Source organism: Silurus aristotelis (assembly GCF_946808225.1).
Source record: "Silurus aristotelis genome assembly, chromosome: 16".
Lineage (NCBI taxonomy): Eukaryota > Metazoa > Chordata > Actinopteri > Siluriformes > Siluridae > Silurus > Silurus aristotelis.
The window spans coordinates 13280739-13295997 of NC_139589.1; the positions used below are offsets into that span (position 1 = coordinate 13280739).

The 15259-nt window shown below is 37.6% G+C and overlaps 1 protein-coding gene across 3 annotated transcripts in view; it reads left to right on the plus strand.

Moving 5' to 3' along the window:
* Window positions 1-15259, plus strand: part of rictorb (RPTOR independent companion of MTOR, complex 2b) — a 39679-nt gene that overhangs the window by 1313 nt on the left and 23107 nt on the right. For all 3 annotated transcript variants that reach the window (XM_083565012.1, XM_083565010.1, XM_083565011.1), the window contains exons 3-17: window positions 2699-2796; window positions 3563-3627; window positions 3739-3870; window positions 7289-7352; window positions 8085-8211; window positions 8302-8471; window positions 9670-9737; window positions 9829-9896; window positions 10026-10108; window positions 12020-12107; window positions 12225-12315; window positions 12815-12881; window positions 13031-13111; window positions 13198-13298; window positions 14475-14640. In XM_083565012.1, the coding sequence (XP_083421138.1) occupies window positions 2699-2796; window positions 3563-3627; window positions 3739-3870; window positions 7289-7352; window positions 8085-8211; window positions 8302-8471; window positions 9670-9737; window positions 9829-9896; window positions 10026-10108; window positions 12020-12107; window positions 12225-12315; window positions 12815-12881; window positions 13031-13111; window positions 13198-13298; window positions 14475-14640 (1469 nt within the window). The remainder of the gene's footprint in view (window positions 1-2698; window positions 2797-3562; window positions 3628-3738; window positions 3871-7288; window positions 7353-8084; window positions 8212-8301; window positions 8472-9669; window positions 9738-9828; window positions 9897-10025; window positions 10109-12019; window positions 12108-12224; window positions 12316-12814; window positions 12882-13030; window positions 13112-13197; window positions 13299-14474; window positions 14641-15259) is intronic.

A 15259-nucleotide genomic window follows, 5' to 3' on the forward strand; every position in this document is an offset into this window, starting at 1 on the left:
AGATGAGATTTGTGGTGAGTCCAGAGAGAAATTAGCAATTTGGCAACCAGCAGCCAGACACAAAAGCGATGAGAAACACAATGCATTTTTAATCAAATTCAGCCTTTTGATCTACGATGAGACGCGTGTAAGTGTTAATGGCGGTATTATAGTATGATTCTTGTACAGACGAGGACTACATTGCCACTGCATCACTCTACTAGCTAGAGATGAAGCAAAGAAATTTTACCGCATTACTGTCAAAAAAAGTAGTCGACCAGCATTATGGGCACTGGAGGAAACCTTTAACCAAAGTAAACGTAGAGCAACATGTTTAGAACATTTTGAACATTTCAAATGAAATCCTGGGCAGAGGTTATTTATAACGACGAGCGTATCAGTCAATGTGAGCGCTTTTACAAGCCGATGAGATTGAATGTAAATTCCAGAAGACAAGGTCAGCGACGGTTTCGATCAGGACCTTTCCCCATTATTGCAATGTTTTGTGTATGTTTCTGCATCAGTCGGAGTTCCTGTTCTGGTGTCTGCTTATGTACAGACACCAGATTTCACTTTCTGTTTCCATCTGTTACCTGCTTTGGTACTGCGTCGTGTGAGTAAGACGCACTCACTGCATCCAAAAGCACCCCGTTTAAATGTGTGCCTCTAACATTCACATTAGAAACAGTCGCGTATGGCTGGAAAAGTCCAGGGTGTCCCTATAGTGCTTTTAATGAAGTCGCTGCTTTCAAATCTCAAGTCTTTATATAAGTTTTATGGCCTGTTTGCAGAATTCCAAACAGTCCATTATCGTGAGTGATTTACTGAGATCACATCACCTCTGTGCGAGATCTCAGAGAGTTCTGCAAATTCTTACACAAGTTATAACAGCCTATACGATGTTTATCATGGTGCTGCTGAATTCTAAATAATGACTGGCCAGAAGGTGTTGGATTTTTTTTTTTTTCAGTATCAGCTTTGACAGTAGGTGTGGCTGTAAATCATATGCTCATGCCCGCGCTCTAATACAGTGAGAGACAGTACTGTTTAAAGGTAAAGATGCACCCATAAGTGCACCCTTCAGGACAGAGGTGTTCGTGCAGAGGATTCTCAGTAACTTCACAAGCTGCATGTCTTGTTTTATGAAAAGGAAAAAGAAAGTAAAGGAATGTCTGTTTATAGCTGCTATAATGTGAGCAAGAAGAGAAACAAATTTGGTTCAAAAAAATTATCTAAAAGTACGTCTTGTGTGTTCTAAAGAACAATGTAAATCATTAGAATCTTGCAATAGTATGAGGAATAAAACGTATCAGGATTGTTTTTCACAGTAACATCATGTCCCCAAGTGTTTGTTCATTACAAATGAACTTTTGATTTATCAGGCACATTTGCGACATCACACCAGGATTCTATCTTATGCCATGTTCATACCGGGAGGCGTTTTTTAAATTAATTAATAAGTATTTTTTTAAGATGAGTTTGTACTGGTTGCTGGTGGGCATGTGTAATGAAGGAGGGTTTGGGAAATCTGTTTCAGATGACTGAATTGTGACCATCAAAGTATCACTCGGTATTTATGTACACGTTAATTTGGATAAACTAATAAACGCATCTTTTTGGCTACATTTTGTGCTTTTCATCCACACTCAGGTGGTGTTTTTCTCCGGAAAACTGAGCATTTTGAAAACCTTCCCCCAAGTGCACAAATTTGAAAACGTAGGTTCACGTAGTACTGAACATTGAATATTGTTAGTCATATTTTATACTTTACTCCATTCAAGCAAGCAACAAATAAACAAGACGTCGGACGATGTTGTACTGCAGACTTTGAACCTGCTATACGGTTGGATTGCACCTTTAGATTGCAATTTATTTTACCGGGAAGCAAAGGTGATGCAGACTTTTTATTTTTTGTTTTTGAAGTGGGCTATAGGGATGTAAGCATTTGAAGGCTTTTCAGTTTGATTGATTTTTGGAAAACATTTGAAAATGCCTGTGTAGATGGACGGTGTTTTGAAATAGAAAAAAAATAGGGGTTTTGCTTGTTTTTTTTGTTGTTGTTGTTTTTTGGTTCTCTAAGGATCATTCCCTCTTTTCTTTGGCCTGAACCCAAAGTCTCAACCCGAGTTTAAAATGCAGAACAAATATAGACGTCATCAGAGGAAACGTATTACATTCTTAGCACAGGTAGAGTCTACGTGCAGGTTATGGTCACGTGACCTATTACTGAACGAGTACCATTTGCTTGGAGATGCACCATACAATGGACAAATCAATCCGTTTGTATTAAAGTGAGGTGTATGTTATATGTACAGATGTTGTTTTTTTTTTAGTTTAAGAAGCATGTATGTGTCATGAAGACACACCCATCTGTAATTTGTACTGAGATAGCTTATTCCATTGCAGTCAATCATAGGGAGGCAATGAGCTTCCTAGAGTTTAAGAAGTTAAATAATAAGCGAGTGTGAGGAAAATACATGAGGGGTGAAAGCAGTCTTTCCTGCCTTCCCCAATCTCCATGCTTATCTGATTTACTAGAAGGAAGCGGCTGTTTGTATTTCAAACACGTTCCACTCTCATCGAAAGTGAGGCCTGATTCTGTAGCTGGATTTCTCTTTTTTTTCTCAGGCAATATGTGACCATGAAATCCGGGTTGCTGCATGGGGGACGTTGCTCTGGATAATTGTAACCCGGTATTTCTGCTCTCTTCTGCTTTTAGACCCTAAAGACAACCTGCGAGAGATCCTCCAAAATGTGGCCAAGCAGCAGGGCGTCTCCAACATGCGCAAACTGGGTCACCTCAACAACTTCATTAAGGTATATCTCCAGGCGGTTAGACTGCTGACGTCCATTCTCTCAGTGCTTCTGGGTATTCTTTTTTGTTTTTTTTTGCTTTCGGAGCATAAGCTGGGTGTCTTTCAGTATTCTTCAGCACTATTGCACGTGATGCTCGAGAATTTTTGAGGGTGTTTTATTGAAATATAAAAAAATGTATTGAAAAAATAAATAAACACACAACCGTGTGGAAGATTAGTAATGTTTGCAAAAAAATGTTTGAAAAGTTGTTTGAATTTGAACATTTCAACACACCATTAGTTAAAATAACATTTTTTTCACAAGATTCTTGGCCTCGATGCCCAGGGATAACGTAATTGTATTTTAGTTGTGAAAATGAGCCGTTCACATGGATTTTAAATTTGCCCAAACCTTTAATGTGCAAATGGCTTGTTCCTGATCTGCTAGACCTGCTACATCACTTCCTGGAACACTCCAATCCCTGCGTTTCTTAAGAATGACTTTATCTAGTAATATGCTTTTAAAAAGTCATTGGCATTTTCCAAACGCACGTTGCTGTTTTAATAACACCAGTGTAGTTCTGACTTATAGATACTACATACTAGAGATATTGTAACTGTAACACTGAACTATCAATAAATAAAATTAAATTTTAGTCTTTTAAGTATCAAGACTAACTAGACATGTATTCAAGACGCACCCAAATGATTAAAACTATTGTGTAGACTGTCCTATATATGTACAAAACCTACATACTGTCTTAACCTGAATCTCATCTTTCACGCAGCTCCTTTGCAATGTCGGCCATTCAGAAGATAAGTTTGGCTTTACCTATGATGAGATCATCATCTGGTGAGTGTCATCAAATTATTATAATATTTATGGGTTTTTTTCTATAATGCTGACCGTTTACGAGTTGGCCAGTTATTTTACACAGCTTGACTTTTTTTGTCTGTTTGCCAGCCTCCGATTGGCTCTGCTTAATGAAGCGAAGGAGGTGCGAGCTGCAGGTCTACGAGCTCTCCGCTACCTGATCAGAGACAGCAACCTCCTCCAGAAGGTCCTCCGTTTCCGGGTGGATTACCTGATTTCCAGGTGAGTCTACGCCGTTCTAACATCCATTATTTAATAAGCCGTTGTAACATTGGCCACTTTTAATTGCATTTTAATTAATCCAATTAAAATCAAAAGCGAACATACTGAAGTCAATTTTACAGTATAAGAAAAATATAAACATTTATCCTTCAGCTTGGTTCGGTTCTGAAAAAGGTCTTGATTTGTTTTTATAACAGCATCTCTGCGATTCATTCAGGTTTATAAGAAGCATTTTTGTTTCTATAGTAACAGCATGTTCGAAGGTTCTTGGTTGACACTCATAAACTGTACTACACGAACTAAACATGATAAACTGTTTAAAAAGTGACTGAAAGGATTTTGCTTTGGCGAGGTTTATCTGGAGATATAAAAAATGAAGTCTGTTTATAGATGCTACATTGTAAGTGAGAACAGAAACTAAATTCATGGAATTTGGAACATTGTGTAACAATTAATCTAAAAGAATTGACTCATTTATTATTGAAGCATAATCACTGGCAAAATGTAATATAGAGGAATCAGAGCAAACATAACGTCGATCTGGGTGGTAATAACATCTCCTCGCACCATGGATTCGTTTCCAAAAACGCAACGAGTGTTTTAATCCGCACTTTTACATTCGGATTCTCTGATCGGGTCACTGTGTTAGAAAACACTGCTTGTTCATGAAGCAGCAACTAAGATTGAAACTGAATGATGGATGGAATATCAGATTTAAGACTCATGTTAGTGTCCTCAAGTTCTCAGATGAGAATGATGGCGATAAAGAACCTAATGAAAGATCTGCACTCGGGACAAATCCGTTCTTTGCATGTAAATACAGGGAGCAGGGGGTCTGTGATTACACTGGCAAAGTGAAGCATCTTTGGACGGAAGTTGATGCACATAAAAACCTTCAGAGAAGCCAAGACTCTGTAGGAGAGTTCATGAGTTACTTACTGATACCGAGGTAAATGGAGGTTCATGCAAAACACACATGTACGTATTGTAACTATAACAACCATGCCAGCTGTAGCGAGCTTATCAGATAGCTAACTAACTAGCCTAGCGTGCTCTTGGGGTTATTTAGCATCAGTAACGTGGATGAAATTTGGATTAGTGTAACGCTGGCCATGAGGAGGTTGTTGGCTTGTAGCTTTGGAGGCAGAAAATAACAAGAACGTCCTGAGCATACACATGCTGTTCATTTTAACGACAGTGAAGCATTGGAAAATTGGTAGTAAAATTTTGGTTAGTAATATTTGTTCACTAGTGAGATTCACTTTGCTTTTCTCATGGTTTCTGAAAAGCAGATGAAGCTTTTTTTGAGGTTATTCAACTAATCTGATGCCGGCTGCAACACTTCAAGTGCTGGAGGTTAAGTGGGAAAATGCCACGTGTGAAAACACGTAGTTTTGTCTCATATGTGCCATACAGCATATAAAATGTAGAAGTTGATAGTCAGCAAACGTTTAGTCCACTACTTTGTAATATCCATCACTTGAGTCTCCATCAAAAGAGGAGTGCTGGCTTTTCTTTCAGACGCGTGATGAGAAAAGCAACACAGATCCTTCCTCTGTAGCTTCCCCTTTAGTGGAGAGTAAACCGGCTGATGTTCGAGTTAAGGATTGTGTTTTGTATGCGTGTGGTTATGGGGAAGAGAAGTCAGCTGTAGTTAGGATCAGCGATAAGCTCGTGAGGTTCTGCGACGCAGCGACGCAGCGGGAACGCAGTGTTCCCTTTGTGCGCATCTCACCCTGCAGCAACAGCTCATCTCCGAACGCGATGTTCCTGTTACAGACGTGCCTCGTGCAACTCAAATACAAAGGCACTCTTAGGTCAACTTCAGCCTCACCACAGCCCTGGGGTAAATCCTCCCAAACTTTCCACAGCAGAACTCACGACTTTTATGCCCTCCAGCAGGTGCTGTGAATGATACAATTTCTGTTTCCAGCTTTAATTTAGGAATAACGTGTTCTTACAAAATTACGAAAAGCCCCTGTAGCAAGTGATATATGAAGTAATCATAAGTGCCAATAATAACAAATTATTATTATTAGCACATTACTAACTTTTTCTGGCATTATTATATTATTATTTATATATATTATTATATCAGTCCCACTGGTAAAAAAAAAAAAAAGGAATTTTGAAAAGGAATTCATATGTTTATAGTAAAAACAAGATAAAAACATAAATTTTAATAACAAACATAACAAAAATCATATATATTTATAAACACACATATATACACATACATATATTTTGAATACACTTAATACAAGTGTTATTGAATTCTCTGTTCTCTAATTCTCTATTACAGTAGCGCTGGCTGTGGTGCAGATACAACGCAGGTTCTTCTCAATGCTTATACACTACTAATATGCTTTTGGTTCTATATAACCCCGTTATTCAAGAAGGGAAAACATGAAAATTATAATAGGGAGAATTTATATAATATAGTGAAGACAAAGTTGATTGACATTTATGGTGGAAATATCTAGTTTCAGCACTGCCTATCAGTCAGAAATGTAGCTGTAACACATGACAGAATTGTTCACACATTACAGTTTCTCCATAACATGACAATGCGTGTTTTATTATTATTATTATTATTGTTATTATTATTTCAGGAGAGGGACTGCACTATTGTTATATCAGAGGCACATTGCTATTGAAAAATAATCAGCTTGTGATGCATGTCAGAAATGTATTTGTGTATTTTTTTGAACAGTGGTACAGCACAGGATCATAGAAAAGTTTTGATAACCACTAATTATGCATACAAGATACAAGTTCATACATAATCCATTTTCCAAGTATTGGGGGGACAAGTTAAATGGGTTGTAAAACTCAGTAGGTGGGGATATGAACCTTCATTTTCTAATAAAGTTTTGGCATCAGATAAAAGAATTCTATAAGGTATTAGTATTATCTTTGGGAGATAATTAGGAATATTGCTAAAAAATAATGTTTGAGATACAGGATCACAAGAGCAGTTTTTTCCCTTCAAAACAGCAGAAGAAAGTGGAATTGAAAATCGGGACCTTGCATGTCGTCTTCTCAGAAAATGTAAACCCACAACTGTTTTGTGAAACAAATGGACTGCTTGGAATGCTAACATTATAAACCTTACATAACAAAATTACATTACAAAACCATATGAAGAAAATCAGTTAAATATTGATCACAGCTTTTAGAGCTCTTTAGATCATAATGTAACTCTCAGTCCTTCCCTGTCTGTGTGTGTCTGGATGTTTGTGTCTGTATGCATGTTGTCTGTCTGTGTGGCTGTATGTGTGTGTGTGTGTGTGTGTGTGTCTGGGGGTGTGTGGCTGTATGTGTGTGTGTGTGTGTGTGTGTCTGGGGGTGTGTGGCTGTGTGTGTGTGTGTGTGTGTGTGTGTGTGTGTCTGTGTCTGTGTCTGTGTCTGTGTGTAGGTGCATTGACATTCAGCAAAGCAATGAGGTGGAGCGAACTCAGGCACTTCGGCTGGTGAGGAAGGTGAGCAGTAAACTCAACACTTTACTCCTAATGCAGTTTTAAGTGTGTAGTAGGTCATGTTTACAATCATGTGGCTGCACTCAAACACATTCGACCAACAGAACAACAGGAAAAACTATGTGTTTCATCAGTTTTATTTATTTACAAGTGACATTGTCCCAAAGCAGCCATATAGAACTCTGGATATACAGTTGTGTGTGTGTGTGTGTGTGTGTTTGTTTATATATATATATATATATATATATATATATATATATATATATATATATATATATATATATATATATACAGTGAGGAAAATAAGTATTTGAACACCCTGCTATTTTGCAAGTTCTCCCACTTAGAAAGACACCTTATTTGCAGCTGTATCATACAAATAAATAGTTAAAAAATCATACATTGTGAACTGGATTTTTTTTTTTAGATTATGTCTCTCACAGTGGACATGCACCTACGATGACAATTTCAGACCCCTCCATGATTTCTAAGTGGGAGAACTTGCAAAATAGCAGGGTGTTCAAATACTTAATTTCCTCACTGTGTTTTTTTCCCATTTATCTGCACAACAAACAAGTCTTGTCTAAGTCTTGTCAAACAAGTCTTGTCTAAACTCGTGTAATAATCCAGACCGTTTTCTGTATGAAATTAAATTTTTTAAATTTGTTTTTGTTGCCTTTTCTCTTTCTCCTACTCTTTCACTATCCTTTCTCCCTCTTGTTCTCGCGGTTCAAGATGATCACTGTGAATGCTCAGCTCTTCCCAAGCTCCATCACTAACTCCCTCATCGCCGTGGGCAACGATGGCATACAGGAGCGAGACCGCATGGTGCGTGCCTGCATCGCCATCATATGTGAACTTGGTGAGGGAACACACAAACATATACACACACGTGCACGTCTTGATTCCTCTTCTTTTGCCTAATCGGTGTGGCAATTTATCGTTTGTGTAGCACTGAAGAACCCGGAAATTGTGGCTCGACGTGGTGGACTTAAAACCATCCTGAAGAACGTGATCGACTGCCAACTCAGCCGCATCAACGAGGCTCTAATGACCACCATCCTGCACCTGCTCAATCACCCTCACACACGGCAGTACGTGCGCTCCGACGTGGAGCTGGAGGTACGCCGAGAAAAAAACCGATAGACGTAAAAAACATTTTAAATAGAGCTGGGGGTACAAACCTCACTTTCATTATTTAATTTGCTCTTTTGCATTAACATGCTACAGTGTAAAACATTTATTAATGCCAGCCTCCATTTACCCAACATGCAGTCTAACAGCAAAGACATGACAATACAGCAATCAGGATAAACATGAACATTTCCTGCAGAACAGAAACAATTTGAGTGTGAACGAATGCTAGAAAGCTGAAAATGGTGTTCTTGTGACACAGAGTCATTGAAGCGAGATGTACATTTCTGAATCGCAGAGGTGTGAGCCAATAGAAACGAAACGCAAAAAGCAAAACAACAATTAGCTATGACTACTGCATTCTAGGCTTGCAGAATTGTGTGTAATTTGGCAGTTATTAGTGGCTTTATCTATTTGGCAGCCCAGACAGCTGAAGCTAAGAGGTAGCAGAGAATATGTATTGTTGCTGTGCTCTGAAATTACACAGCAGGTTATTATGGTTTAAATAGTTGAAAAAGACACAGATGTTAAGAAAATATATTTGTTTTTGTGAATCGTAACAACGGCGACATCGAAAACATTTGACAGCTATTGTGATTGTCAATCTTCCGAAGCCTGTTGTATTTTTTCTTTTTTTTTCTTTTCCAAAATCAAGCAGGCAAATTTGTCACGCCTAGAGATCCTGAGCCAGTGCAAAATAATATGGAATTATTATTATAATTATTACACACGATCACTTGACCTTGAGAAAGATTCAAAAGAAATAGTAATTGGATAATGTTAGCAATATTTTCACTTATTATTGCCTGAGTAATTGCTCCAGACTGGAGATGATATTCTTAGGTTCAAATATAGTTTGACCACCACCCACAGAGCGCACTTTAATCAAATTTTAGCAAAATGGAAAAAAGGCAGCCACTGTTAATTTTAACACACTTCCTCAACCCTTCCTCTTCATCTTATTTGAAACTGGATAAATACAGAGGTGAGAGCTTATGGTGTATTGTCCAAAACACTATTATAATATGGAGATGTTACTATATTGTTATAATATGTTGTCAGTGGGATCCGAAACAAGTCTCATCGGAATTTAAGAGAACTTGACTGAAGCGCTAAATTGCTTATAGACAATTTTTAAAGCAGTCATTCAAACCTTTTTTTTTTTTTTTTCTTTTCACCCCTGTAGCAAATCCTGGCACCCTACACTGACTTCCACTACAGGCACAATCCAGATACGGCAGAGGCACAGCTCAAGTAAGTGTGCAATTGCGATTACACCATTGATCGCCTTCTATCATGCTTTCTTTATAAACTGCATGTTGGTTTAACCTTTTCTGCACACTAGGGAGGACAGAGAGGCTCGTTTTTTGGCTAGTAAGATGTCCATAGTTGCTTCCTTCCGCTCATGGTCAGGTAAGCTCATTATAGGAATCTGATTTTAAAAATATGCATTGTGATATCAGGTTCTATCATGACATGGTTTTACCTAGTGTGAACTCCTGGTTCTTTCTGATTTCCTTTTCCCCCTCTGTCTGCATCCAGGCATCATTAACCTCTGCAAGTCAGGCAGCTCCGGCATCCAGTCCCTCATTGGCCTTCTATGTATACCAAATATGGAAGTGAGGGTATGTAGTATTGAGTGACTGCAAAGGTTGTTCATGACAACACGGTAGTTGCCATAAGAATAGTCTACAGAGGAGCCAGTCATTTTATGGATCAGGAATGACTTTTAACTGTACGATATTAACTGCCATCCTGAACATCCTTCCCAATTTCACCTCGGGTTTCCTGATTATAATGGGTTGATGTGGGGCTACTGCTATAAACAAGTATAATTTCAAACATAGATTTTCTCTATATGGCTAAATGTTTGTGGATACCTGATCGTCATACTCGTATGCTTTTTGAAAACCCCGCTCCAGATTTTAGTTTCTTTTTGCTGATATTACAGCACTGCATTATAAAATATATTATATTTTGGAGTGTGGCTATGGGGATTTTCTATTCAGAAACAAGAGCATTAGTGTGCTCAAAGGCCATGTGTGCACCAGTGTTCCAATTCATTCCATTGAGGTTGATTTTTTATTTTTTTCCAGCTAATCATGTCTTCATGCACCTCACTATGTGCTCTGTGGCATTGTCATGCGGCAATTCTAAAGCTACAACATACAAAACAATTTGTACAGTTGTGTTCTCCCAGCTTTGCGCCAGTGTGCTGTCTAAAGAACCTTTACAAATAATTATAATAATATAATTATGTTGCATGTACATTTCTTTTGCTGTCAACAGCAGATTTACAGTGAAAATGTCAGCCATGTGGAGTTTTATTTTTTTCTTTTTATAACAATTTTTTAATTTAATTTAAATTACCGTAATTTCCGGACTATTAAGCACACCCAAAAAATAAGCCGCACCCACTGAATTTTACTTTTAAGTTAAATTTTTATTTTAAACATAAATACGCCGCACCTGTCTATAAGCCGCAGGTGTCTACACTGAAACTAATGAACTTTACACAGGCTTTAACGAAAGACAGTGTCTGTTACACGGTTTAACGGGTGAAATATGTTGTGGCTCCTTTAAGAGCAGAGCGGCATTTTGGCAATAGCCTGCCGCCGCTTTTTTCCGCTATTACTACATGTGTGCAAGACCGAGGAATATGTCCTTATTATTTTCTGATGCTCATTTCCAAGTTTCTTTGACTAACCTTTAAGGCTGTTGCCAAGAAAAAAAAAAAAAAAGCATGAGTTTTGGAAACCTGTCTGTGCTCATATGATTTCTGTTGCAACTGGAGTTAGCGAGCTCTCCCTTCACCCAGACTCAAAGCGTTACAACGGCTTGTATCTAAACAGTAGCCTACCAAGAAAGTCATTGTTCACTGTCTTCCTCCTTCCTTTCACAACTATTTCTCTTTTTTTCTTTTGGCATCGTTGTGCGTTTAAAAATCACCATCGGTGAAGCTTTTCTCCCGATGCCGTGCAGCTCAGAACACAGGTGAAGTGCGTTTTTTTCATGCCCGTTCAGCAATTTCATTGGTCTAATGTTATGGGGCTCAGTTTTTTGGCTTAAGGTTTGTGAAACCGGGAAAACCCATAAATTAGCCGCTTTGTTGTTTAAGCCACGGTTCAAAACGTGGGAAAAAAGTAGCGGCTTATAGTCCGAAAAATACGGTATGTTTTTATTGAAACTATATTTTAACTGTTTGAGTTTTACATGTATATGAGACAACACATTAGTCTTCTTAGGCTTTGGCATGTCTGCATTGCTTGTGGGAGGAAATAAGAAAATGAACTGTCATCTTGTAATGCTGTACAGATAAAATATGTTGGTATTGTATTGTATTTTTTTTTTTTTTTTTTTTAAGTCTTATATAATGGTGTGTACCTGTTTTGAAATCTAATAATCATCTAGCTTCTTAATTGGAGGGATCACAGTTTTGTGCTGCAGTACAGATATACACAGTATATACTGTACTAAGTGTAATAATAATAATAATTTGTTTTATTTAAACTCTGCTTTACACCCTCTCTCAACAGAAAGGCCTTCTTGACGTCATGTATGACATTTTCCGACTCCCCGTCCCTATAGTTACACAAGATTTCATTGAAGCGGTTCTTAGTGTTGGTGAGTGGTGACATGACCATAATCACTTACTATAACTAGACTGTTAAAAGTATATTTGTGAATAATAGAGTTAATGGATTACAATGACTTATTTCTGCTCCATGTCTACCTCTGTAGATCCTAGTAGATTTCAGGACAGTTGGAGGCTGTCCGATGGCTTTGTGGCCTCAGAAGCCAAAATAATCCTCCCTCATCGGGCACGGTCGAGGTAAGGGATCTGAACAGAGGGGGGGTGATGGAGTGAGGAAAAAAATGTCCCTTTTTATTATTTTTTATATTTAAACTTAAAATATATAAAGAATGCTGAGGATGGAGCCGCCAGGAAGGAGGAAAAGAGGAAGGCCAAGGAGGAGGATTATGGATGTGGTGAGGGAAGACATGCAGGTAGTTGGTGTGAAAGAGGCAGATGTAGAGGACAGGGGGGAATGGAGAAGTATGATCCGCTGTTGCGACCCCTAATGGGAGCAGCCGAAAGAAGAAGGATAAACTGTTCTTTAAAAGTCTTTTGATGATAAGTGTCTTCATATTAAATTAAACATATAATTTTAACTAGATTTAGTTTTTATAAGCAGATGTCATAAAAAAAAAATATATATATATATGAGAATATCAGCAATCAACTGTCATATATTGGTTGTTATATCAGTGTCTACTTAAAAAAAAGGGTTTTTTTATAAAGCTAATGCATTTCTCATCTATTGGTACAGGCCTGACCTGATGGATAACTACCTTGCACTTGTACTGTCTGCCTTCATCAATAGTGGACTTTTGGAGGTATTTTTTATTTTCCTACTTTTCCTCAGTACATCAGGGGGAACAAAACAAATATTAATAGTTTGACTCCAGGAAAGATTAATTGACTGATAAACATATATATACCTAATATATATACCATGCTCATTTACACCTGTCTGTATCCTCAGGGTTTAGTGGAAGTTGTCACTAGCAGTGATGATAGCTTGTCAATATGCGCTACCATCCTCCTCGGAGAACTCTTGCACATGGTATCTCAACCTTTTCACTTTAAGCATCTAATGCTGACATTCTCTGGCATTTCTTTCTGAGTCATTGGGTTGTGTTTTTCCCGCAGGCCAACACCATCCTCCCTCACTCCCACAGCCATCACCTGCACTGCCTCCCCACTCTGATGAACATGGCGGCGGCGTTCGATATACCTCAGGAGAAGCGCTTGTAAGTCTTCCAGTAGTTTTAAGCAGACGTATATAGCATACGGTATAGACCCAGGAAAATGCCATTTCAAATGTAATCCGTGGGAACAGTCACGCACTCATGTAGCAAATGTAAATGTGTAAAGCATAATGATGATGAATAAGCATAATCAAACAGTAATTCTTTTGAATGCAATATTCAGTCTTGTCTTTAATCAGCTGTACTTCCTTTTTGTATGACAAAATGTCTATAAATGAGCTATAGACGTTTCAGAGGATGTGGAAACACCTAACCACAAAAAACACACACATTAGCACACACACCAAACCATTTTTACAAAATATACGAAATATAAAGTTGAAAGAACACAAGATCTACATTTCATATGTTTCATAAAGCTCTGTTTCTCAATTCCCATGAGAAGCCTCACAGCAAGATCTCATTCAGATTGGTTTTGAACACACCTTTTCATCTACACCAGCTGTATCAGAGGTGTGTTACAGGCACATCGTTCTGCCCTTGTTTTAGGTTGTGATGCTCTTGTACATGAGTAAACTGGAAATCCATTGAAATCACAAAACATTTTTATCTGCTGCACATGTTTCTATAATCTACAAAAATGCCCTGATTTTTGCAGCTTGCAGTGATTCGAAACTCATTTTACACCGGTGTAGGGAAATAAACAAAAACTGTTTTTTATAGGTCAAATAACAAATAGCAATGTGCATTTTTTCAGCTTTTTCGTTTGTTTGTTTTGGCACCTTATATATTCAGTCTATTCAATTAGTGTCCACTTCATGTCAGTATGGTAATTGAGCAGCTGTGCACTAAGAATTCCTCATCGTCGTCTTGTAAAAAAAAAAAAGAAATTCAGTAAGCAATTCTAAATAGCATGTTAGACACTGAGGTACATTTATATATTTATGCCAGGGCTGTATATTATATAGTATAATATTTGTATGTTATATGTAAAAGGGAATGGATTTTTACATGGCATCTTGGTAGTTTGTGAACTAAACCGATTGCATTCATTATTAAACATTAACCAGTTATACGAATAAAGAAAATGCCAGAAATATATTTATAAATAGTAATTGAATTGTTGGTCATTGTCATTGGTGCGGATCGACTTTAAGTTTTAAGATGATTCTTACACAACATGTTCTCTCTCTGTATCTATTTCTGATGCCGTGTTAGACGTGCGAGTGCTGCAGTGAACTACCTGAAGCGCTTCCACGAGAAGAAGAAGCGAGGCCCCAAACCCAACAGCCTTTACCTGGATCACATTGTACGCAAGTCAGCTGCAGTCCAGTACAGTCGAGACCACCACCTGCGGCCCCAGAAGGATATTTATGTCATTAAGGTACTGAGAGTAAATTCTCGCTATGGAAATAAAGCTGTTTTTCATCCCTAGTTAGTAGGATTGTTTTTTTTGTTTTTTGTTTGAATGAATGAATTCTGAATGTCACAAGTATAAGAATAATAGGTTTGATAATAAAAAAGATTATAACTATGAGCACAAATAATTTCACAGTGGGGGAAAAAAAGAAATTGTATAATTTTTAACAATACATAATTTCTCTAAGTTTAATTAACATGCTGCTTATGCCTATCGTTTAGATGATGTGATGGGAGGATGGATAAATCTGTACTGGTCATGTACAGGTGTTTTTATTTCTGTTTGAGTGTGAAAATGCCTCTCCAAAATTCTTTAATTTAATAATTTATGCTAAAACTCTACCCCAGTGGTCCCTAATCCCCGGGCTTTTCGTGGGTCAATTGGTACCGGGCCGCACAGAAAGAATACATAACTTACATTATTTCTGTTTTATTTATTATCTAATTCTAAGCGATTGGTGCAAAAAGGTTTGGGGACCACTGCTCTACACTACATACAAAATTCGTAGCAAAATTCTCCTAAAGCGATTCTTAAAGGGTTTTTTCTAAAAAGAAATTTATTTATTTTATTTTATTTATTTTTT